This window comes from Coptis chinensis, chromosome 3, assembly GCF_015680905.1.
Source record: "Coptis chinensis isolate HL-2020 chromosome 3, ASM1568090v1, whole genome shotgun sequence".
Lineage (NCBI taxonomy): Eukaryota > Viridiplantae > Streptophyta > Magnoliopsida > Ranunculales > Ranunculaceae > Coptis > Coptis chinensis.
Window position 1 is genome coordinate 32257640 of NC_141458.1, and position 26503 is coordinate 32284142.

Consider the following 26503-nt stretch of genomic DNA (forward strand, 5'->3'; position numbering starts at 1 on the left):
TATTATCATTTCTGTTTGTGTCACTAATTCACTATATGGAAAATGCATCCTCAGTCCAGTTTAGCGAAATACTAGTAATAATCAACTGGATAAACAACGCTTCTGGTTGATCAACAATTAACCAAATTCCAAAGCCCCTATCAACCATCTTTTCTAACAACTCCTCGTGCTTCTCTATCTGCTTTGCCTTTCTCAGATGCAGCAAAACGGACTCATACATTGGCAAAGTTGGTCTCAAGCACTTTTCGTCAAGCATCTCAATTAACAACTTATGCGCTCGAACCCAATAATGCCCAATTCGACAAGTGTTCACATTTGGTTCAACCTCATTCTCATACATTTCCAACCATGAACTCACTCCGGGGCTGTTTTTCTTCCGATAAATTCCCCTCATCACTCCTCTTAAAAAAAGTATCTGAAATCCTTCAAAATCTCGACACACCTCCATCAATTTCATCCCTATTAAAAGCATGCAAAACTCATAAACATCTCCAAACAATCCATGCACGCATTATTCAAATTGGTTTAGAACAAGATAACTTTATAATAAACCAATTTATTTCACAATGCTATAACATTTTTTCCAATATTAAATACACTACTAGTGTTTTTGAACGTGTTAATGTACCCAATGTATATTTATGGAACAATATACTTAAAGCCCATTGTGACAAGTCATCTGTTTTTAATACTATAGTCTTGTTTAAATGTTTCAAGACCTCTGTTATTGCTCTTCCTGATAACTATACTTTTCCTTCTTTGATTAAAGTTTGTTCTAATGAGTTGGCATTAAGAGATGGGACTGTTATACATGGGTGTGTTGTTAGGTGTGGGTTTGAGACTGATGTGTTTGTTGGAACTAGTTTGATAGATTTGTATGGGAACTGTAAAGAGATTGTTTGTGCTAGGAAGGTTTTTGATCAAATGTGTGACACGAGTGAAGTTACTTGGACAGCTATGATGGTGGGGTATTTGAATTTTGGTGATTTAGAAGGTGCAAAGGTTATATTTGATGAAATGCCCAAAAGGGTTATTGGTTCGTGGAATGCGATGGTAGGTGGGTATGTAAAGTTTGGTGATTTGGTTAATGCTAGGAAGATTTTTGATGAAATGGGTAACAGGAATGTAGTTTCTTTTACTTTGTTGATTGATGGGTATGCTAAAAGTGGTGATATGGCGTCGGCCAGGTTTCTTTTTGAGCAAGCGCCAAAGGTAGACTTAGTTGCGTGGTCAGCATTGATTTCTGGTTATGTACAGAATGGTCAGCCTAATGAGGCTGTGAGAATTTTTACTATGATGCAAGATAAGAATGTTAGACCAGATGAGTTCATCGTGGCGAGCTTGATGTCTGCTTGTTCTCAAATTGGGAATTTGCAATTGGCAAAGTGGGTTGATTCGTATGTGGCTACATGTTCGATTGATCTTCAACGAGCTCATGTTGTCACTGCTCTCATCGACATGAATGCCAAGTGTGGGAACATGGAGAGAGCGGGAAGTTTGTTTCAGAAGATGCCTAAAAAAGATTTAATCTCATATTGTTCCATGATACAAGGCTTTTCGATGCATGGACGTGGTGCCGAGGCTGTTCAGTTATTTGGTCAAATGTTGGAGGAAGGGTTAATCCCTGATAATGTGGCCTTCACGGTTGTTCTGACAGCTTGTAGTCATGCAGGGTTTGTAGAAGAAGGGTGGCGGTACTTCAATTTGATGAAGAACGATTACTGCATAGTTCCGTCTGCTGACCACTTTGCCTGTATTGTTGATCTTCTTGGTCGAGCTGGCCAGTTGGAGGCAGCACACAAGATCATTAAATGTATGCCTGTAGAACCTAATGCTGGTGCATGGGGTGCGCTGCTTGGTGCTTGTAAGCTTCACGGAAATACTGAACTTGGAAATATTGTAGCAGGCCGACTATTTGAAGTTGAGCCGAACAATGCTGGTAACTATGTGTTGCTTTCAAACATTTATGCTGCTGCAGATCAGTGGTCTGATGTTGCAGAGGTGAGGGACAGGATGCGAGAAAGAGGACTTCAGAAGAAACCTGGTTGCAGTTGGATCTGATTTTGGAGCTGAATTACTGGGTTTCCCCTCAAAGCAGCACCATTATGTGGTCGGTGAGATTGGTTTTTATGCCGTGCTAGCTTGGAGCTAGATAGATGTGTCGGATGTTTGAAGGCATATTGGCCAAGAGGATCAAAACTGTTAAAAGTCTGATATATGCATGGTCATATGTTGCTGTCAAAAAAATTCTGGTCGTTGGATGTCTAGAAAAGTATGTTCAAAAAATTCTCTGACTTGGGAACGGATATGATGATAATGTCACTACTAGGTGGGATACTTGAAGGTCCTAACATGTAATGGGAGTTACTTGTGGTTTATTTACAATGGCACCGAGGAACTGGTGCTCTGTAATGTATGTTTTCCCAACTTAACCTGCTAGGAAGTGGCAGATTACTTAATACGGCATACCCAATTTAGGAAGTGTAAAGGATTCCAGAGTTGTTTCTTTTACTGTTTTGCGTATGTTGAGAGGTTTGATTACAAGAAAGGTATGTGTGAATTGAATTTTTAGTTTTCAAGTCAGTTCACGTTTTTTATGGTTAGTTAGAGAGTGTAGACGATTCGGGTACTCCTGACATAATTATATGTGCAGGTTGGAACAACCATTTTAGTAGTCCCTGTACAACTTCTAAGCAAGACTATCAACCTCTGTTATGGTTGATTGTATGCATTTGGAAGCTTTAATACCTGCAAGGTTTGTGCCATCTATATTTTAAGCCTTTTCTATTGTTTGATATTTATCAGTGTGCCATCCTTTTCTCTACTGGTTCTGAACAACCACCATTTGTAACTCCTAAACACATGTTATAAAATCCAATAAGAAACCTCTTAACCCTCTTAAACTCTTCATGGTCTATAGGAAACAAAGCGCTGTATATGGATTAGATGATGTAGATACTAATTGGCGATAAAATTGTCAGTTACGACATTGAACTGTCTTTTTTTGGCTCCCAAAGTTCCATTAGCTAGGTTACATTGACACGCCGTATCGGACACGGATACGAATTGTCGGACACGGCAAAATATCAAAATTCGAGGTAAATTACATGCAATATGTGTCCGACACGGACAAGTGGATACGTATCTAACACGGATTTTTTTTCAAAATATGGCGTGTCCATGTAACCTAGTCCATCATTAGTACGCCATACTCGTTTACTGCTTTCAGGGATTCCCAAACAAATGTACTTATGCGGACTTGGATAAAAAAGGTATCTCACGTGAGAAAACAAAAAAGAAACCCACTCGGCACCAGAAAAAAGAAAAGAAAAGAAGAAACCCACGCACTAAAAAGGAATTAACTTCCTACTTTCTCTCACCCTTCGTTTTTGAGTTGGGTTTGGAAAGTTAGGCAAAATGTTGTTTGTCTTCTGTTGTCCTCCCCCCCACCCCACCCACCCACCCCCCCGCATTCTCTCTCTCTCCCTAGCCGACCTTTTCCCCGCCACTACTCCCCCGTTCACGCACACCCCTCTTCACTTGCTCCCTCTCCTATGACTCTCCTTCGCACATAACCCTCCTCAACCAAACCCAACTCTCCCTCTCTCTTTCTTCTCCACTCCGCCCCCACTGCATCACAGTTATTCTAGTAATATATGTTAAATACGAAATATCAGATTATTATGATCAATTGAGCGGAGCGAACGATCTTGGGCCGGGTGGGGGGTACTATGTCCTCAATCTCCTTCTCTTCTTCTTCGCCAAATACTCTTTCTCTCCCATCTCTCTCTCTCCTTCTTCACCCACCTAAAGCCCTAACTCGCGCTCTCTCTCTCACTGAACATCAAAAATACTGGATTCCTCCCAACGGGTTTTCTTCTTTCCCCATTTCGAGCTTTTCACTCTAAAAAGTTACTGAAAAAGAAAGAAAGAATGACTACGGAATTCTCTGCTACTTCAGGTTCATTCATATCCTTTTTTTTTTATAAATAAATAAATTATTTAATCGATAATGTAAATTTGCTTTGTCATGACTAGTATTTTTTTTTTTCATTTTTTGTAAATATTTAATCTATAACTTTAATTTAGAGTGATTTAAATTTTACCCAAATGTTCTCAAATATTACTCGATAACTTTTTGGATTTTATTACTTTTACAGGTTATGCCATACACGCAGTGATTGTTTTAACTTTGAAGCCAATGTTAGCTTCTTACTACATCGTGGACTCTTCCTAGTAATGTAAAGGTCAGTATGCTGTAATAAATAATATTATCTGCTATGTTTGAGCTTGATGTAATAAATAATATTATTTGGAAAACATGGAGTTTGTATCTTAGGAACAATGAAGTTATCTTGTGGTTGCATTAAGACTGTAAGTTTGGCGTGGTTGGGGAGCTAGGCGAGGTGACTTGTCCTAAAGGCATGGTAGGCATTATAAAGTTATTGTTTAGTTGTATATACATTTTGTCACCAGAAGTAATGTTGAAAGAAATGGAGAATTCAATGAAATGCCCACAATGGTCTCAACTTACATGATTTGAGTCAAACTAGAACGAATATTTTCAAGGCAGAATCTGTTTATCCAAAATTGTACACACTATTAGATTCTATTAGATTCCAAAGTAATCAGTTTGTTTTCCGACCGTATTTGTGCCTTTCTTAATAATATTTTTATCTATGTCAGATATGCCTAGATTGTTTATCTTCCCTCACATGGTTTCTCAAAGTTTAAACAGGGAATTGATTGGTTTTTTGCGTTGTTAATGTGCAGCCAAACCTTTTTGCAGCTCTTTTCCCTAGCCCTTTGGATTGTTCTATATCTACAGTGTCATCATAATTCACAAAATCTTTGCTTTAGGTATGAAACAACCTCCACTAAGTGGATTTTCAGTCATGGTTGTGTGTTTAAATGCTTATTTCCTGTGAAAGGTATTTAAAGGCACATAATTAACAAAATGCACTGCTCCGCTCATGCCCCACTGCTATGCAGTTATACTAGTATATATCATTGAGTGATGTTGCTTTCCAATTAAAACCACCACAAAATCCCTCTTTCCTCAACTCGCCCTAGCTTGGTATCTCCATACCACACCCAAGTAAAAATATGCTACAAAAGCCAATATGCCCCTTTTGATCTGTAAGTAAAGATTATTTTAGAGATTTTATCGGAGAAAGAGAAATGCTATACAAGAAGCCTCAATATGCATGAAGAGCAAGCTTCTAGATACTGTCTTTATAAATGCCTCACAGTTGTACAAAAAAACAAGGTTAATCTTTTTAAAATTAGTTCCCCAGTTTAGTGTATATTTTTGAATTTGAATTTTTAATTATTCTTTTGAATCCCTAGGATAACAAACATTTTCAAGTTCATGCTGTATCTATTTCACAATTGTTATATTGTGGGCAAATATCTTTAACTACATAGGGAGGTAAACTCTCCTTATATTAACTCGTGTTTTTAACTTCTAAGCATAGTTTGTATGTTGAGGGTTATACATCACCCAAACTTTAATGTCAGGCTCAATTGTCAAAAGGAAAGAAAGAAAAAGTGTCTCCTGGTTTTGTATGGTATTTGATTTATATTGTTACAGCTTTTTTTTGGTCTGACAGGATAGTGATGAACTGGCTGGTCTACATTTCTTTCGCCATCTATGGGATCAATTAGCAAATTCTATAGATTCTGTAAACAGGTAGGCATGTCAGTTCAAGTTTGAATTTTATTAGTCTTACTCTCTTCTCTTTAATGGGGGAAAGGGGTTTTACTTTAAAATATAAGGAAAATAAAACATAAAAGCGGGGAGGGAGAAGGAGATAAAGAACACGAGGTAATTGCATAAACTTACTAAATGTTTATTGGGTGGGAAACATACTCATACCGAGCCCGTTATATGAACTCCGCCTTATATGAACTCCAAATGAACTTTACCACAAAAAGTGGATTTATAAGATGAATTGAGGGCTGATTTTTGGTGAAGATAGTCTTCTCATAATGGAGAATCTCCCTACAAAAAATCAGCCCAAACGAAAATGTTTAACCTTGTCAAAAGTTGTTTTGAAATTTGAAAAATCTAGACCGTTAGATAATTTTATAACATTGTAAGCTATTTTTGATACGTCTAGACATCTTCAAATGTGCTGATGTTTTCTAAGGATGATCTATATTGTGGGGAGAACATCTCCTCCAAAAATCAGCTTTTAATTCATTGTTTTTCATGGTGGAGTTTTTTCAGAGTTTGTATAAGTGGAGTTCATATAACGGGCAGGTACTCACATAGTAAGCAGATAGTCTCGATCCTCATACACCCATTACTTCGTCCTTAAGCGTACATGATAAACTTTGTCAGTTGTTATGTTGTGTTATGTCTAGCTTGTAACTTGTGAATTTCATTCATGTAGCATTCTTTCAGAAGAGTTCATGCATGCGTCTATACATAATGCGAAAGATGTAGATTTGGTAATTTTATCAAGATTGAAAGCAGCGCCCGCTAGGGTTACCAATGGAAAAGATGATGATGTAAGTATTGTCATTTTCATTTGTCTTGGATTTAACTGTTTTTTAACCACATCTTTGGATTGCTGCAGTGTCGTGAAGTTTGGTCGATTGTAACACATAAAATCTCTGGTTTTCTCATTATATCCTTTGCAGCCTCAACATATGTATGTCCAGGAAATAAAGTTGACATGTGTGTGTGTGACACTATCCTAGTACGACACTAAGATATTAAGTCCCAAATTCGAATTCACAAACCAATAGGATTCCATCTTTTTGTGAAATTACAAAGGCGGAGATAGAGAGAGAGAGAGAGCGAGAGACATAATTGTAATTCAATTAAATGTTTGCTCCTTAGACTCAAAGAATTGTTGTTCATTCCTTCTAAATGCTCCAAAAATTTCGTTTTACATATGTTGGAATACTCATCGTCTCCTAGCCAACGTCCCAAATTAGTATACGTATTCAAGCATTTTAGAATTATAACTTCCCCAGATTTATTGTCGTGTTTCTTTTTATATGAAATTATCTCTACTACGAGTGTTTGCAATAGATTCTTCGTAACTTCTTTTCGTCTTCTTTTTTCGGATAGGATAGCCCCCAACCCCATACACCCAAAACCCAAAAAAGCAGCAAACAGAATACAAAAGAAAATGCAAACCAGTAGAAAAAAGGAAAGCATCCCTCCCAACAGCAGTCAAGAAAGCAAAGGTCTCACGTTTTTATCTCAATAGCCCAGTTTTTTAAAAGAGAGGAAAAAAAGTGTTTTTACTCTGTCATCAAGGTGTTTACTGATACCGAGCTAAAAAAAAATCAAGGATGTTTATTGCTGTCATCATTGCATTGAAGGAATTAAGTTTGTTAGTGGCCACAGCTTTTGGGGGACATAGGCAGGTTTTATCAAGTTCTAATATGTTTAAGAAAATAACATGGTCTAAGCTTGTAGGAAGTTTTGACTGCTACGTTTCTAGTATGTTGTGTTAGGATGATAGGGTAGGACAGTGACAGTCTGTTACTTTTTCAATCTCTTATCCTATTTTTGTTTGTTTAGTGGATCTATGTCTACCATTTTGTTCTTTCCTTGGAGCTTTTACTTGCACAATGTGCAATGCAATTTCTAGAGTGAAAAACATGATTTGGAATTGGATTTTCATAAATTTAACTATGAAAGAACAGGTTTTGACCAGTTTATGGTGGGATGGTATAACGTTGTAAAGCGTCCTTTGTAATGATCTTTGTAAATGGGGAGTTCTAGAGTGACTTCCTCTGTCACTCTAAAACTTATTAGGTTTACTGGTCATAAAAAACAAACAAAAGAAATTCATTCATGTACTTATTTCTCTGTTGTGGAAATATTGTTCATTGTATAACTCTCATAAAACTTCTTTCATATCACTATGACACTTTCATTTTTATGTGTTTGACAGGTTAAGTTGGATGAAGATCAAACCTCTAGCTTTCGTGATCGTCTTCTACCCCTCATCATTGGATTGCTCAGAACGGTAGCCTTTTCGCCTTGCCCTTATATGGAAATAATTTTCCTTTTGGGAAGTTGCATGATTACCCTCAAGTTACCTGGACTTTCAAGAATTATGAGCCTTTTTTTTCTCGATAACCAAAAAAAGGCTCATAATGCAGGGAAGGCCTGGTAACTTGAGGGAAATCATGCAACATCCATGATTTGAAATCAGGAGTTTTCGAATTATGAGCCCACCTTTCCCTAATTTCTTTTGAAAGTTGCATTATTTCCCTAGAGTTGCATTTTTTTGGAAAGTTGCATTCTATATATTTTGGCGAAACTTCCTACTGTGTAGAGAATATACCGTGATACACTGGTAGCGGACATGAAAACAGCAATTAAGACCACTGTTGCAGAGTTTCTTCCAATTCTAGTTGCACGACTCCTAGAGTCTGATTTGACAACTAGCGAACGAAGTGTTGATACTGATGGTAAGATATCCAATAATATATCTTTTGAGCTGTTTGAATTTGGGCTCAATACTGTATCCTTGACAGACAATGATCTTTTTGGTCCCCGTTCCTCTTTTACGAATTTTTACTTTGACTCAGGGGGAGGCTCATCAATAGCTAGTAAGTTGCGGAACTTGTCCTCGGAAAGCTTTGTTCGACTTTTGGATGCTATTTTCATGGTTGTACAGGTAAGGTTATGGTTGTTTTTATCTGTCTTTATCATGTACTGATAATTCTGGAACACTCTTGACCTTAACTATTGTAGACATAGGTTAGGCAAGATTTGGAGTATATTAACTGCTCAGCAATTTGCTTGAACCCAAAGGTTCGATTTCTTGGGTTATATGGCTAATTGAGAGAAAGAATTGAGTGTCCAGCTCATCGTTCTTGAAATGTTTGAACTTAAAAGAATTAACTGCTATAGCATTTTGTGATAGTATGCTCCTTACCTTTGTGTTACTCAATGAATGTATGTCTGTGTTGGACTCGTGTACCATGGGGACATATATAAAATCCGTGTTGTCCCGTGGCGGCATTGCCAATTTGCCATCTACAAATTATCAAATTATAAAAAATTGATCACAAGTAGCAATTTTTTTTATTGATTTAATTGTAAAGGTTACATCAACACCTCCGAATATAGCAAGAAGCTATATTCCAAAGACCAAAACCCACATACCCAAGGGTACAGACACATACATTTAACTCGCTTATTGCAAAACAGCATAGAATCACTTCTAAGGTGGCAGTGAAAGATGAGATTCTGAAGTTGAGTTTGTTGGTTTGCATAAAAGTTCATGACGACAATTACACCTGAGGTACTGGTACAACTGTAGGACGTGCTTATGAAGTAATCTAGGTTACATTGACACGGGCACGCGTGTCGGTGTCCGACACGGATACGGGGTGTCGGATACGGCGAGCAGTTGAAGATCGACACAGGGACACAGATAGGAATAATTAATTAATTTTTTAATAATTATAAATTTATTAAATTAGATGGTCTCGGACGTGTAAACTGCAGTGCTAATAAGTTTCTAGCAATAGCCAAACTTTCAGCTCCTTGCCTCATTGTATTAGGCTGCAATTCACATGTCTAAATAGAAATTATCTAGGTTACATTGACATGGGTAGGTGTGTCCGTATCAGAGGCACGGATACGAATTGTTGGACATGGCAAAATATCAAAATTCGAGGTAAATTACATACAATATGTGTCCGACACGGACACGGACACATGGATATGGATCTGACACAGATTTTTTTCAAAATATGGCATGTCCATGTAACCTAGGCAGTAATGCTTAGAAATTTGAAAATATCAAGTTTTATGTAATGGTACTTGTTTCAGTGCTAAAACAGAATAAGCATGGTTTGCATTGTAATATTCACCATTTGTTCCAAAAGGAAGACCAAAACCATTTGAGGTGTGAAGATCAGAAAATATGAACCCTCAGATAAATCCTAAGCTTCAAAACAACTTTTGACAAGGTCAGAAATTTTAGTATAAGCTCAAATTTAGTGAGGATGATCTCCATGGCGGAGAGGTCGCATCCACCACAAATTAGCCGTAGCTCTTCTTCATGTAGGCTCATGAATATGCCTTTTTTGTTTGACTAACCTTATGTTGAGTGTTGACAAAGGCCCAGTGTGAGCAATGGCCGGGGCGCCCAAAGGTTGCCATGTTTAGTGAAAAAGGTTGCAGGTTGTTGTCAAAGGCATTACCGAGGTGGTGTCTTGGTTGCCCAAGGCGCTATTTCTGTTTAAGCCATTGAGAGTCTGAGAACCACTTGCTCTAAAAGCTCGGACTTCTAGAGGGAGGCTTTGACAATGTTTATAAAGTGTCCAACACATGGTAGGTACATACCATACCACAAACATGGATTGGACTCTGTTAACACCCCACAAATAAGGAGTGGACTAGTTAAAACTTATTATTATTTTGTGTGTGTGTGTGTGTGGGTGGGTGGGTGTGGGGGGTAGTGGGCGGGGGTTCAAACCTGTTGTCTTGCAGTTGTGCTGAGAGGGCGGGGTATTGTTAAATCTGTGCCTTCCGCCGCGGTGTCATTAGGCATGTGCCGGTCTCATGCTTTGGCCTTTGGTATGAGTTGTGGTTCATACGGTCAAAAACATATTCATCTTACTGAGTTGAAAAGAAAATAGCGTAACTGAAGGGCATTTTTCATTGATGAAGGATCTTTGGAATTGCACTATTGAATTCTATGCTTGTAAACTAAGGAAAGTTATTCACACAAGTGACACAACTAGGTCCGAATAAGGTCACCATTGGTTTAACTTTTCGGAAAATGCCCCACTAGTTGCTATTATCTGCGTCTTAAAAGTACTTAATCAAACTTCTTTTGTGATTTCTCTAAGTATGATGTAATGTAATTTCTCTTCTTTTAGTGAATGCAGGCACATTTAGTGCGGGCCGCTGAAGTTAAAAGAGCCATTGACTGGATCATGTACAATCTTGATGATTGCTTTGCTGCTGATTCTGTTGCTACATCACCTGCACTTGGTGCTGCGGTCGCAGAAAGTGGTCAAGAATGTTCACCTTATTCTCTTCAGAGGAATGCTAATAAGTTTCCTCCCATTCATGCAAAAGGAAACGAAACTTCAAGTCCATCAAATATGGCAAGATTTTTCCGGTAATCACTCAGTGCTTCCAACTAATTATCGACAAGTATACTTGTTTATGCATTGATCTTCTACTTTTTTGCAAGTTAGCTCGAGATGCGTTTGTATAGGTGGTGTGTATTTCTGCACTATGTACTACTCTGACAACTTGATACTACACACTTCCTTTCCTTTAAGCAGTCACCCCCTTCCACAGTCCAGCCTCCATTAGACTCTACTGGTTTAAGTCGCAATACAAGTAGTATTCATTTGGAATGCATATGGAGCTTTATCGGCAATTTTTGTTTTAACTATTTGATATCAAGAACATATGATTGCTATAGTTTTCATTTTCACTTGTCCTTTACGACCTTTTACGAGGAATAAGAATGGCATACCATTAAATTGCTGTAAAAAGGTGAGCTTGGGGAGGTCACACCCAAGTTGATTTCTGGAGTCTATGGTTCCTGCATAAGGGAGGCGTTATCTTAGTTCTGGGTTGAGATGGATGGAGTAGCCTTTGGCATGTAAGAGGTGATGTCAAGGCCGCGAGGTTTTCTTCTAAGTGGAAAACAAATGTTTGATGATTGTTGAGATTTATGATCCCATATGGGGTATATAAAACCTTGCATTAAAATATGTAAATCCTGGGGCTGCTCCACTCATGGCCAATTGGTTTTGAATTGGATGCCCAAACTTAGTTAGTGATTTCATGAGGAAATGTGTTCTTATTGAGCAATTGGGGGTGGGAGTGTAATCAGCCTTCCGAATGATATGGTTGTGGTGTGTGGGAAGACATTCAGAGAGGATTCCTTAATTTTCAGAGAAAGATTAGCTATATATGATTCTTACATTAGATTGGGTCATTGGGAGGAATGGTGGTTGTCTGGGAGACAGTTGTTTTTTGATTTTACGAGACTCTATCCTATCTTAGTCCTTAAGAATCACCCCGTTCTGGATATCATGTGGTTAGACAATGCACATCTTGGTTAGGAGACATTTTTAATGCCATGGCAGATTGAGGTCTTGCGCTTCAGTGTTGTTGTCTATTTCAGTTCGGGAGTGAGTATCCACACTCTTATTGTTTTCCCGCTTACTTGGGAGGTTTGGTGTTACTTTATCTGATAGTCATGGGTGATTTGGTCAGCTCCCCGTTCTGCTAAGGAGTTCTTCGTCTCTGGGATCTTGAGAGTGCATTCACTGGATGGTTTCAAGTTGTGGAGTATTATTTCTTTTGCGATCTTGTGGGGATTATCGCTGGAGATAAACAAAAGGTGCTTTGAAGATAAAGCAATGACGGTGGAGGAGGTGATTATTTCGGTCAAATGATTTTTACTCCTTTTGACGAAACTTTTGAGTATTGGCGAGATACACCTTCTGGGTCTATTGTGTTTAGATGGGACTCATTGATGGCAGTACATAGTGATTGGGTTGGTTTTTGGAGTTTCTGTTCTTCTTCTTTCTCGATGATAGAAGTAGTAATAAGATCAAAGTACATCTTGATACTTCAGTGTTCCATGGCTTTGAAGAGTGACAACATGTTTTGGGACCTTGTCTTTGGTTTTGTTTGGATTAATGTGGTTAAGATATTCAATCCCCATTAAATTTTTAACCAAACTTGTTGAACCAAATACAGTTATTTCGGGGGAGTTCACTTTATGTATAGAATAGATTATAGTTCAAAATCTCGAAAATTTTAATTCCTGAATTTTGAAATATTTTCAACAAAATTTGGACCACTGTGGAAGTCTGTGTTTCTCCACAGCTGTCAAAGTTCATTGTAGTAAATATTTGAAATGCCTAAGATAGTTAACACAATTCAACAACACATAGATGACTTCCAGTGTGGGTGACACACAAGTCTCAACTCTTTATACATATAAAAACAATTTCCAATCCTCTGGCTTCCTCCTACCAAGACCAGGCTGGGGGGAGGGGGAGAGGAGTATTCTGCTTTAGTTTTGATGAATTTGGTTTCAGGTGAAATTTTGTATATCAAGGTGATTACTAAACTGATCCGATCTTTCTCATTGAAATCTCAAGAAAATATCAGGAGATGTTGCGTATCCCCTATTGATTTCGAGATATGTCTTGCGCCGTGAGTTTATTGGGATAATTCTCTAAATTTTGTGCTACACTTATAGCTGCATTGTTTGATCAGTAACGTTAGTAGGTGAATTGTAACTGTTGAGAAGTATGAGTAGCAGTATGTGTTTTAGCCCCACATTGGGTAGGTAGGAGTCCTAGTATGTGTTCTCTGCCCAGAGACAACACCCACAGTTACTTTAATCTTTGAGAGGTCTGCCACCCAACAGATGAACCATACATTGCTAGAACACCTTCCTCCAAAGGCCTGTATCTGAACTAGTAACTGTTATCTTTAGAAACCAGCTTCCTCTTCCATCCCTCCAATATTTTGTCAATGAGCTCAGTCACTAGCTTCCATGCATCTACATTCTTGAACTTGGAACCTAAAGGAAGGCCCAAGTGGTAGCCCAGTAGACAGCCCATTCTAAAACCCATAGGAAATAAGCCAGTCTAAGGTATTCACATACTCCACTCCGATGATACCATAGATGGATTAATGTTAAATCTCCAGACGGTTTAAACCAAGGTAATATAGCATGCCAGTAAGCAAATGCTTAAGAGGAGCATCAAAAGGAAGATAGTATTATCAACAAATTGTAGGAGGCTCACTTAGGCTGACCTTTATTCACCTTAAGACCATGTGACGTGGGCATCGTAATTATGGTCTAGCTTAAGCCCAAGATAGGCATACCTATTGGTTTGTTTTATTTTTATTTATTTAGTTGTTTTTAGCCAGCCGGGCACGTTTTAACTGGTTTCCTTAGTTCGCAAGGTAAAATCCTAGTTATAAGTAAGGGATATTAATTAGGTTTAGGTAGATTGATGTTTTATAAGTTTTGAGTGATGAAATAAAAGAGAGACTTTTAGGGTTCTTGTTTTATTTTAGTTAAAGTGTAGGTTTAATACAATTGTTGCTTCCGCCAATTGTTTATCTGCATTACCATAATGGAATGCCTTATTACTTTATTTCTCACACAGTTTTGGAAGTTAAAGTCGACCATTGTCTTGCACAAAGTACTTGGCTGTGGAGATAGCACCAAAATCTTCTATTTCTCATAAAACCTCATTGTTTCCATTACATACAACTTATTGTCTATTATAACAACTTGCTGAGAATGTAAAAATGGTATCTTATAAGAGTTGTCTTCCTTCAATAAAACTATAAAAGCTGAAGATGTTGTCAGATTATTCAAACAATTGATGAAGTGTTGTTTCTCTACAGCGGTTTAATATTGCTGAAGATGTTGTCAGATTACGTTGATATGAACCACTTTCTCCCTGCACTTTCATCTGAACTTGTTCACCGGGTTGTGGAGATATTAAAAAATTTCAATACAAGGACTTGTCAGCTTGTCCTTGGTGCTGGTGCTATGCAGGTACAAAACTTTTTTTATTTCTTAAAAGATGATTTTTCATCGTTTGGCAAAGGGAGCATTTTTAACTTGGTGATTCACTTACAAATAGGGAAACCCAACAAGAGAAGACTAGTCATATTTATTACTGTTCATATGCGTACACGGGTATTCATAATCTCTCTGGACTTGAGTGAATGCTAGGATGGGTAAAACCGTAAAACCCTTCCCCGTGAGAACTTAATGTTATTAAATCTATATTAATGGAATTTGGGGTTTCTTCATGCTTTGATGGTTATTAAAATGATCCTGCAAAAATGATCCTTCTGGTTGGGTTTATTAGGTCTTGTTAGTCCCATGTCAACTTGCCATTGATATATTTTTTATTTTGACTTTGGTTTTACTTGTTCTTTGTTAATATGGCATTGCAGGTGTCTGGTTTGAAGTCAATAGCTGCTAAGCACTTGGCCTTGGCAAGTCAAGTGATCAGTTTTGTCTATGTATGCTGTATTCCAGGTAGGTTATCAAAAAGATTTGTAGATTATTTTAATTTTTATCTTTAATTTGTTTGTTTTGTTTTTCTTTCTTCTTCTTCTTGATATTTGTGGCACTGCTCTTTCTTTATGGTTTAGAAATGATCATGTTAGGTAGGAGTGTTGTTTCTATAGTAAACTATTGAGATGCATTGAAGTGACACCAGCAGCATGCACTTGTTCCTTCCATGGTTTGTAACTTTGTATGAGAATACACTTGCTCTAAATAAGGAAAACCATTTCAATGAGTCTTTTTAACACCAGTAATACCAAGCACCAATCAAGAAGGGCTCTTCACCACAAATAAACCAGCATTCTTCATAGAATCATCCTCTTTTTAATCCATTTGAAAAGTTGAAAGTGAGAGACACAAATATTAAATACCTGTAAGTGAGAGGACAATCATTTGGAAAGTGGAAACTGAAAGTAGTTGTTCACGAAGATGGATGTGAAGTAAAGACGCAGGGAAACGAAGTAATAAATGATGTCCATAGCAATTTGTTAAACCCAACTTTTTCCTTTCTTAGGGTACGTTTGGCAACAGTGAGAAAACCCACCGTAACTTAAATTGGTGGGTTTTACCATTCTCACAGCCCGTTTGGATAAAAAAACTGCTAGAATTAGAATTGCCGTAAGACTTGGACTCCCACACTCTGCGGGACTTCAAAGTCTCACTTTATCTCGTGAGAAACGGGAATTAGATTTTGGGAGAATTCTCGCAAAGTTAGTTGTGGGGGTTGTTATGTGCCTATAAAACTACAACTCAACTCATCTTCTTCACATCAACTCATCATTGTCTTCACTATTCAATCACTCGAGGTAACCATTCTCATAAAAATAGTAACTTTTTTTTTTGCCGATTTTAACCATGTCTTCTTCACTTGCTTCTTTTTAACATCTTCTTCTTCACATTTGTTTTTGTTGAAGGTGACCAACTAACCAAGTTCGAAGGATTTCGGCAGTCTCTATTTCAGGTATTTTTTTTTATGTATATATTTGTTTTTTTGCGATGAGATGTGATTGTATACCCTCTAGTTCAGACAAGCTATATTCACTATGGTCATGACACTAGTTTCCCAGTCGGAGTAACCAAACTGTCACTCTATTCTTCTTCTTCGTCTTTTTTTGTTCTTCTTCTCCTTTTGCCTTTCTGTTTTGTTGAATAGAAAGAATATCTGCATACCCACCTTCACATAGGCAGACACTCCTTGTGTTAGTATTTTCAACACTATGAAAGTTATTGTCAAATTCAGGCAGAAAAGTTCATATCATTTCTAAATTGATCAAGGAACGAGCTAGTCCATATATAAGAGAAAGAAATAGTATAAAGGGTTTCCCGGTCTCCTTTTATAGTAATGCATCAAATTTGGAGCCTACCATGAGTCTTAATTACTGGAAGGCACTTGTATTCACATAACACCTTAAATATGTTAGGGGGAAAGGTAAGTTGCTCTTAAGTCCAAATAGTAGAGGATATTATCGCGTCTTGCTATACACACGTTAGGATCTTCTCGCGTCACTTTAGAATGTAACAAAAGATTGTACTTAATCGAAAGATACTATAGATTCTACGACTTCATAGATGATCTTGTCTATTTATATAACATTCGTTTGGGAAAGCTAAAGTAGGAAGATCTCGGATAGGGATACTATGCTGTTATTAAGGGTTAAAATGTATTTAAGATTCTAACCATAACTATGGATTTATGGAAACAATTTAGAACTGAGGAATGCTGAGAACAACTCCTAAATGAACTGCATAGACGCCACCTGACCAAAAGACACTTTCCAATCTTCAAGTGCACTTTTTGTATTCTCAAGAAAAAAAAAACTATCTTCTTGTGAGGTGATATGTGTACAGTGTACAAACTGATTTCTAGGTTGCTTTTTAGTAGTTGGGTGGTAGTAGTTGTTATCAAAAGATGTAGGAGTTTGAAGGTCTAGTGGTGCGAGGTTGTTGTCTCCTGTGGGTGAAGTCTTTGGACAATTTCTTTGCCTTGTCCTTGCAAAGGTTTCATCAATGTTATTGGTTTCATTGTAAATTCTATCGCTGAAGCTTGTACACCTTGCTTGTCCTATAGTGTGTAGCTGTTCGAGAGTGAAACCGCTTTTAGTATTTTTAAGGTGTGTGTGTTAGTGTGTGCTTGTTTGAGATGTTGCATATATACCTGATAAGGCTACCAGGTCCCTGATAGAGAGACCTTGAGCCCGGAAATTCGAGATGAGGTTCGTAGGGGTGGAGGAATGCTAGTGTTAGCGGCACGTAGACTTTCAGTTCTTGCATCCCTTCTCCCAAGCTTTACATTCCAAGTTGGTCCTCCAAGGTGCGTGTCCTTAAAATTGTTAGGATTCAATCAAACTGTTTAAACTACGAGTTTAGTAGCAAGCACGTCATTAAGAAATAAATTTAGTTCTCTGGCAGTTGAGTGGTAGGGCTTGACAGAGACTTGAGTTGTCTTGCTGGTTCGTTGTAGGCTTTAGTGAAGGCTGGATTTATTATGTAGTGTTAATTAACTTCCCACTAGAGAGCACTGAAAGCAAATTCATCTATTTTCTATTTCTTGCTTAGTCACCAAATATCATAAAGTATATTAGATGTGTGTTGGAAAATCAGAGAACCCAACTGGGTTTTGGGGTTTATATCTAGCTGGACAAGATGAGGTTGTCACATAGATTTATATTTTTAGATTTTAAACAGTTGATTAGTGCTTTGGTTCATGCCTTGTATTATTCTTGTGGCCTATCCTTTTTGAGAGTTATCCTTTCAAGTAAAATATTTGGCCTGGTTGAGTAGACTTAGGATTTGCTAAGAGGACTAGTGCGGACCTTGTATGAGTGAGAATGAACTGTTAAGAGAGAGATGCATGGTTTAGAATATGAGATAAAAATTTAAATGTTAACATACTTGAACTTGGTATGTCCTTATATTTTTGGTCTTCCCTCGACCATGTTATGGCCTTGAAGATTGTTTTTATACTGCCAATATCTCTATAGTCTATAATACTTAAAACCAGCATGGAACTTTACATCCTTTTGTTAGTATGGTTCCAACAAGAGACATTGCTTACCTAAAAAGTTAAAATTTGATTCTCTACCTTCTGTCTATATTGGCATAAGGTAACTAATTATCTACTGTAACAAACTTGTTTTAAAAACCTTCAGATGGGAAAACTGGAAATCACACTGTTACTTACTAAATAATAAGTAAATAATATTGCAGTCAAATAATTAATGATGATATGTTCTACTGTTAACATTTTTTTTTTTCTCATAACTTGTTACTTACTTTTGTATATATACTCTGGAAATGTAGGAAAATGACAAACGATTACTGAGCTATTACATGGATTTGTTGTATTGTTGTATGGATTTATTATCATATTGGATTATCTATTGTATACATAGATCGAGAACCATATAGGAATAGGGTTTTAGAGAGACATCAAATTCTTAGGAGGCTTTATATGGAAAGTGATAACAATTGTCATGACATGCTCAGAATGAATATGTTTGCATTTCATAGGTTGTGTGCACAATTAAAGGGGAAGGGTTTGCAATCTAGTAGGTGGGTTGATGTAGAGGAGCAAGTGGCTCTATTCCTTCTCATTGTTGGCCACGACACATGTATTAGGCACAATGCATTTGGTGTCATAAGATCTTCTGAAACAGTGCATCAACATTTTCACAATGTCTTGCGAGCTATCCTAAAACTTGGAAAAGAAGTTGTGAAGCCTGCACTTGCAAGTTTTTCTCCACAAATGGGTCATAGTGTACACCCAAGACCTTGGGACATGAGATATTTCAAGGTAAATATTAGTTATGTACATCATAAAGTTTAAGGGCACTCAAATTCTTAGAGACCATTCACATTTAAATTTCTTATAGGATTGTGTTAGTGCACTAGACGGTTCTTTCATGCCAGCAATGGCTTTAGATGACCAACCACGTTACCGCAACCGCAAAGGTGATATTAGACATAATGTTTTGGTTGTTTGCTCTTTTGATATGAAGATAACATACGTTTTAGCTTGGTGGGAAGGATCAGTTCATGACAGTAGAATGTTGAGATCCTCTCTAACAAGAGTTAGAGACAAGTTAATTGTTCCAAACGGTATACTTCTCAACTGTATTTTTTTTTTTTTTTTTGGTAACTTATTATATATAATCGATTTCATGTTCACATATATTTTTCTAAATTCGATTCGCAGGCAAGTATTACCTTGGTGATGCGGGTTTTCCACACGCTCTTGGTTTTATGACGCCTTATCGTGGGATTAGATATCATCTGGCTAAACGTCTAGGACGAGAACCAAAAACATCCAAGGAGTTATACAACTATCGCCACTCATCTTTGCGCAATGTGATTGAGCGTGTATTTGGGTTGTTAAAAAAACGTTTCGCTTACTTGAGGACAACCCCGTTTTATTCTGTTGATACATAGATAAAGCTAATACTTGATTGTTGTATTTTGCATAACATAATACTAGATGATGATACAAATGATAATGGCAATGAATGGGTAGACGAGCCTGAGGAGCAACACAATGATTTAGTAAATGACCAGGAGGAAATTGCAGCACTTGAACCAAATAATGATTGGACAAATTTTAGTAATCAACTTACAACGACAATGTGAAATGACCCCTTTCGTAGAAATAATTAGTTTGTTTTATATTATATGATAAATATTTTTTTATGAAATTTCATATTTGTGGTATGTTAATAGTATTTTTATTATTATTTTGAGCAACTTTATTAGTTTTATTTTTTATCCATTTATTTGTTGGGGTCGGGTAATAATTAATAGGACTAATTTTACGTTGTAAATTAGATTAATACATTTTCAACTATTTTATTAAATAGGTATGGAATCCCAATCTGAATCTGGACCAGAGTTTCAACAATTCGGTTATTTATTTATTTTGAAATGACCAGATGGATCAGGTGATGTTGGACACATTGCGTGAACAACTGTCGCTTGGTAACAAAGGCCAAAGGGGATGGAAAGTTGTAGCATATACAACGGTGGTTAACAATGTGTTGCACATATGCAGAATGAAAATCACAAATACCAATGCTAGAAACCGTTTGAAGACATGGAAGAAAATTGTGAGGGGAGTGCAGAAATTACTAGGTTTGAGTGGTTTTGGCTGGAATGACGGTAAGAAAATTGTTACTGCCGATGAGTCTGTTTGGACTGATGCTTTGAAGGTATTAGTTTTATGTATTACGTGTTATATTTTTTTTCCCAATATCCAATAAGAAATAAACATCTAACACTTGTTATTTCATATTTGACAGGGAAGGAAACATTTGAAAAATCTAAAGGGTAAGAGAATTGAGAATTATGCAGAACTTCTTGAATTGGTAGGGAATGATAAAACAAATGGCTTAAGAGAGACAACTATAACGATGGCTGATGAAGACACGCATGTTAATGATGATACAGAAGACAATGTGAACATGGAGGATGCCGATGATAATGTTGGGGATGAGGACACAATGCCGTCTACTCCTGATTCATCCTCATCCAACCCAATCTTTACTCAACCAAATGACAAACTAAAGGGTCGGCAGTCTGTGATTGTAGGGGAAAAAAATCAATGAGGATGTACAAAAATTGATGTCAATTGCAGGGTTTGCATGGGATGATGAAGCAAATCAAGTACAAAGTTGAGGAAGCTATTTAGAGCTCTCTATCAACAATGCCGGTACTACCAAATTATATATACAAATATTCTATCTACATGCGATTTTAGTTAATACACATATGATTGACATATTTTGTAAATTTAACAGGAGAGAAGGCACTTGCTACGATATCTTGGAAGATCATTTCCCTTGTACCAATGCTTTGTTGAATTTTTTAACGATCAAAATAATGAATGAGAATGAACCCCTTATTGAAAACCAATTATCTGAGGAGATTGGAAATCAAGTGCAACCTAACGATTGAAGACATACTCTTCTATTTTTAAATATTTTTAGTTGATTTTTGAATTTCAGTCATTTTTTTTTTTTTTTTAATTTCAATAAGTTTTTATGTACTTCTATCTAAAGTACGTAAAAATTCTATGACAGGACATTTGTTTCTTATTTTTATGCTACAACTATTTTTAAATAAATTGATGTTCTATAATTTTGACAATGCCCATTGTATATGTTAGCTTAGATAAATTATAATTGACGATGTATAATATGTTGTAATGTATGAAATTTGATCTTCATATTTATATATTGTGTTTGGAAAGACTATTATTTTGGTTTTGTGAAATAATTGAGCAAAAAATAATTAACAAAAATGGTTTGGGAAATTGATGTGAGAATTCTTAGCAGCCAAACAACATGTGGAGAAATTGACAGTGAGAATTATCGAGAATTCTCACAGTTTGCCAAACAACTATAATTCTCACATAATCATGAGAATCGGATTCCATTAAAATTCTAACTCTCACGAGAATTCCATTTCTCATTTCCAAACGCACCCTTAGTTTGTTGACAAGGAAGGGAGTTGAAGGGAAACTGGGAAAATTGTACATGCAGGGACAGAGGGAGTGATATTTCTTAATTTTGAAGAACTGGTGGTCATTTCTAATTGGCCAAAGTTGTACTTGGTGGGCTTTTTATTTTATTTTGGGCCGGGGGAATCCTATTATATATGTCGCCGAATTTGCAAATCACTTATGTTAGCACCACCATCATCTCACCTAATATATTTAACTTCTTAAAAACATTTTTGTGCTTCATCCCTTATTAGTTTTAGTCACCCCTCTTTGTCTCTTTCATTCTTATGCAAATATATGAAACCATGACTCTCTCTCTCATATTTGTTATGAAATTGACTAGTAATCATATTGGAAGTCCAAATTATGTTTCTGACGGTGCTTTTCTATGCTTAATGAAGATATCAAGCGTATTCTTTTCATCAGAATACCAAAGTCTCGTAAAGCACTTTTACTCTTGGAGATTGATCGAGTAGCTCACGTATGATCCTTTGGCGATGTTTGGTATATATATATATATATATAGATATAGATATAGATATAGATATATATATATATATATATATATATTATATATATATATATATATAACTCAAAAAGACAGATTGCCCATCTTTTGTTTCATTTCGAAGAAATACGATCGTGGGGGCTTAATTGAACCCCTCGGGTAAAATAAGAACAACACCTACATTTAAAGAACCCTTTTACCATTAGAAAGAACTTGCTTCAGTTGGATATCATAAGGAATTCTAACAAGCTGCTTCAATTATGATCGGAAGAATCTTGCTTGTGGAACCTCAATATCCACGGGCTTATTAGCTAAATGACAATTGGCGCATATAATACACTCAGTTGCTTCTTGTGGATTTTCATAACTCTGTTGTGCAAAAATGGGATATGCATGTGAAATAGATGTCCGAGTTATTACATATATATAAATATAATGATCGATACGGAAATGAATCGATTCATATGTTCCTTTATCCAAGAAAACATATTTATATTTTGCATGGTCCAATCATTGATCCCAAAAATTTCTACAATAAATTTGGTAGGTTGCTAGTAGAGTTCCCTATTTACGATTCTGCTATTTTACTGGAACTAGGAGGAATTTCCTGGATGGGTAGAAACATAAAGAATAAGTAATACTTTTAATGGTTTGTTTATGTACGTAGTAAAAAACATTATGAGTAGATTCAGATCAACGGATCATTCTTTAGTCATTCATTGAATGATAAATCACTACAAGTGACGGAGATACACGATTTAAATAATGGAAGATCCAATATTTTAAAATTGTATCTAGAATGACTGGAAAGGTGGAAACAAAAGACTAGATATAATTTGATTGTTTTGAGAAAATCCAAAATCCTTGTAGACAAAACCAATCATTAATTCCCAGCCGTGAGGTGAGTGGAGTCCAATACATAAATCAGTTAATAAAAGAATAAAAAAAGCTTTTATTGTGTCACTTAAGTTATAGAAAAATTCCCGAACCCAAGAATTAATAATAACAAGTTCTTTATTACCCAGAATAGAATAACCACTTAGAATAGCGAAACTTATTATATTTGTCGAAAAATGTAAAATGGTAAGGATATAACCCTCATTGTGCATCTTGACCAATTGTATCGTTTCTTTGTGTATTCCTATAGAAAGCGTTTGTATATGTGTATCCGGGTATTCCTTTACCATTTCGTCCAAAAGGAATAGTTTTTCAAATTCTATAAATTTTTCTAAAACTCCCCTTTTTTTTAATATCATTTAAAAAAACTTCAGATTGCTACGCATTCCACCAATTAGTCACCAAAGATTCCATACTTTTATTAAATGAAAGAGAAATCCACCAGGGCAAAAATACTATAGATGCAAGATATAGAAGAAGGGGGGGGGGGGGGTGCAAGCTTTCTTTTTTGACATTTTTAATATGTGAATTGCTAATGAAACCACCTCATTCCTCGACTCTATCCAATCTAATATTTCCACGAAACACGAGTTCTATAACAAGGTATTGAATCTATAGATCTACTCCCTCCCTTTTTCATTAATTGGTTAGTCCTTGGATCTGGAAACAATATGTTGTTTTATTATTTCTTCATTCGAAGCAACTTCATCCTTTCAATGAATCCCTCATTGAGTCACTTTAGAAAAAGCTTTTTCGGATTTCGAGGCAAAAGAACCCCCCACTACACCATAATAGGATATTTGCAACACGCACCTTTTTTTATTTGCAACGCTTATTTAGCGTTAGTAAGTTTCCAACGTTAAATAAGTGTTGGCAATGTTCTAAAGCATTGCTTTATTTGGGTGAATTTTCGAATTAATTGCTAACACTTAAAAAGCGTTGGAGAAGTGTTACAAACTTAAAAATTTCGCAAAACGAAAAAAATCGAAATTTAAAACATAACTTTTTTTCTCTCCTCTCTCTCTCTCACCGCCGCATTATTTTCGCACTCCTCAAAACCTAATTTTTAGATTCAGTAAATAGTCAATCAAAAAAAGAAAAAGAAGAAGAAGAAGAAGATCGAAGAAAACAAGGAGTTTGGAAGTCCGTTTTGACACAATCCATTTCTTGCAGTTTGAGGTAATAATCTTTGATAATATCAAATATCAGTATTATCAAACAAGCTATTTGAAGTCCGTTTAGCACTTTTTAATGCCACTTGCTTGGCGTGATCGTGCATTGTTTTACCTATTTTCCGATACGCACGTTGATTGGGCCTTCACTTCGTAGTGATAGGTCCACAGCATTTCTGGTTTCTTCTGGCATTGTTTTGGTAGTAAACTGCTTCAACACAACGAGAGCAATGGTAAAGAACGCACTAAGAAACAGAGGAATTTGATGTTAGGGGAGATGAAACTGAACCAAATAATGGCTGCCTACGTACCCAAGATCTATTCTCTAGGGATCAAGTTTCAACGTAGTTCCTTATGAAAAATAATGTGGTATTTATATAGGTAGAGTAGAGAGTCCTTGTAGCTCAAGTAATCTTGTAGCTTGAGTAATTGTGATAGAATATAACTGTCAACTGATAATTATCTCTTTGATAATAAATGAATCTAGACATAAATTAATGTACATTAGTGGCAAGTCATGTGGCTAAGGTTCAGCCTTAGGCACATGAGTTAATGGGCCTGTACATCGATTCATGGTATTGCGAATTGGGCTTTAGCCCTGTCGATTAAATGAATAAAGTGGAGACCCCTACTAATGGACGTTTGCCACGTAGGTGGAGACCCTCTTTGGCATGCGAACAAAGGTCATATGGCAAAGAAGAAAGAAAAATGAGCGGAATGTATAACGAAGTGTCGTGCGAAAAGAAATAATTGGAAAATTGACTGTCGAAAAAAAATCGTGAATTAGCGGGAACGAAATAATGTCAAACTAACGTATACGGGACGCAATGTAGTTAAATAAAAGATGGCCGAAAATGCACAGAAAAAAATAAAATATGCACAGAAATAAAATTGCAAAAAAAGTCGATTGGCGAAAACTATACCGAACGCGTCACGTAATAATACGAAATTTGAATTCGACGATGCGTGCCAACGGAAGAGCGATACTTGGATTATACCGTTGAAAATTAAACGTAGGGGCAGTTTAGTAATAATAGTAATAAAAGGAAGTTAAATACTAATTGGACTCAAAGTGTTCGGATGAGATAAGAATGTGGAGGAGATAAGAATTGAGATTAGAGATGAAGTTGGATTTAGAAAAGAATCCCATCAGAACTGAAAAACAGCTCGACCCTATATAAGTGCGGGCGCGTATCAAAACAGTCGTGGTTAAGAAAAGTTTTGAAGTCGCAGAAAACTCGTCCTCTTCCGTATTATTGCCGCTCTAGAACGCTGTGTTCCGTCTCAATCAGGTACGTTCTCTCACCATCAGCTCTTCTCATATATCTCGTTTTGACATCTAACTCATCAAGCCTGCGGGAGTAGGAGATATCACCAAACACCCCTTGGCCCCTGAAGATTCAACATGTCTAGGTGGGGAGAGCGGGTGGTATGAGCTAGATTTATCTTGCTGACTCGGAGAAACCAGATGGTAAGAAATAAGGATAACTCGGAGGAGAGGCCGGATGATAAGAAGGTGACTTCCCTGCCTGCTTGTGAAGTGGTCGGGCTAGCAGGGGAATACCCAAACTCTTTCTTCTCAACTGTGTTCCACGTCCACAGGCACTGTTCAACCCATCTTGGATATTGATGTTTACGGTACGTTTCAACCTTCCTCGTTATAAGCCTTGTTGTTGTTTTTTTTTTTTTTTTTTGCTTCGTCCTACTGTACTGCCTTTGAACGTTGGAACTCTGTCCTTAGGATGTCTTCTGTATGGAACATGTGGTGGCGACACAAAAAGGAAGACGTTTTGGTGTTGTGCGCGACTTCTGCATGAGCTGCTGAAGAGTGAAGACGATGATGGCGCTGTATCCAAACCAATATCAATCAAACATGATATGGTGCAATGCCTTCTAAGGAAGGGCATCGTAACCGCTCTTATATAAACTAGTCCGGTGCATTCGGAAGACTTAGTAATAAACAAGATTCGGTGAAACGCCCTCTAAGGAAAGGCACCGTAAACCTGTGTCCCATTGAGTTGGCCTGGTTCGTTCTTGACACAGTGAACCCGGTTTTCGAGAAATCTGACCCGATTTTGCTTTTCTTTTTGTGCAGGTAGAACTACCGTACTATACGGGCGAAAAATACTCAAGAAGAAAACTCGATAACGATCGCAGACTTGGTGAGGTGGAAAGAAGGTGACAGATATAACGACTACACGAGGCCACGACATAATCTAGCTTAGGATCGAGCAGCTTCAAATTGGATCGGCTAGGATATTAAGCTTAAATTATTGAGTTTCGATAAAACTTAAATTTGGCCTGTCGAAGAAGACGAAGAAAACGGAGAAAAGTGTGGAGAATATGACAAAGCGGTGTCGGAAACAGA

At 36.8% G+C, this 26503-nt stretch overlaps 1 protein-coding gene across 28 annotated transcripts in view; it reads left to right on the forward strand.

Annotated features, from left to right (window-relative positions):
- LOC147509211 (putative pentatricopeptide repeat-containing protein At5g37570) overlaps positions 1 to 21106 on the forward strand; it is a 21245-nt gene extending 139 nt beyond the window's left edge. The window contains exons 1-18 of one of the 28 annotated variants that reach the window (XM_086601526.1): positions 2081 to 2549; positions 2654 to 2755; positions 4161 to 4247; positions 4340 to 4427; positions 4774 to 4860; positions 5594 to 5692; positions 6233 to 6276; positions 6399 to 6516; positions 7920 to 7994; positions 8307 to 8442; positions 8563 to 8651; positions 10879 to 11114; positions 14393 to 14546; positions 14954 to 15038; positions 15983 to 16029; positions 19991 to 20266; positions 20357 to 20766; positions 20855 to 21106. In XM_086601526.1, the coding sequence (XP_086457652.1) occupies positions 5654 to 5692; positions 6233 to 6276; positions 6399 to 6516; positions 7920 to 7994; positions 8307 to 8442; positions 8563 to 8651; positions 10879 to 11114; positions 14393 to 14546; positions 14954 to 15038; positions 15983 to 16029; positions 19991 to 20266; positions 20357 to 20662 (1605 nt within the window). In that variant the 5' untranslated portion in view covers positions 2081 to 2549; positions 2654 to 2755; positions 4161 to 4247; ... (1 more) ...; positions 4774 to 4860; positions 5594 to 5653 and the 3' untranslated portion in view covers positions 20663 to 20766; positions 20855 to 21106. Of the gene's footprint in view, positions 1 to 2; positions 2550 to 2653; positions 2756 to 4160; positions 4248 to 4327; positions 4428 to 4773; positions 4861 to 5593; positions 5693 to 6232; positions 6277 to 6398; positions 6517 to 7919; positions 7995 to 8306; positions 8443 to 8562; positions 8652 to 10878; positions 11115 to 14392; positions 14547 to 14953; positions 15039 to 15982; positions 16030 to 18578; positions 18862 to 18940; positions 19167 to 19263; positions 19641 to 19918; positions 20267 to 20356; positions 20767 to 20854 lie in introns of those variants that run through there. The other 27 variants (XM_086601525.1, XM_086601541.1, XM_086601531.1 and 24 more) reach the window with 27 other exon arrangements.
- Positions 21107 to 26503: the final 5397 nt, after the last annotated feature.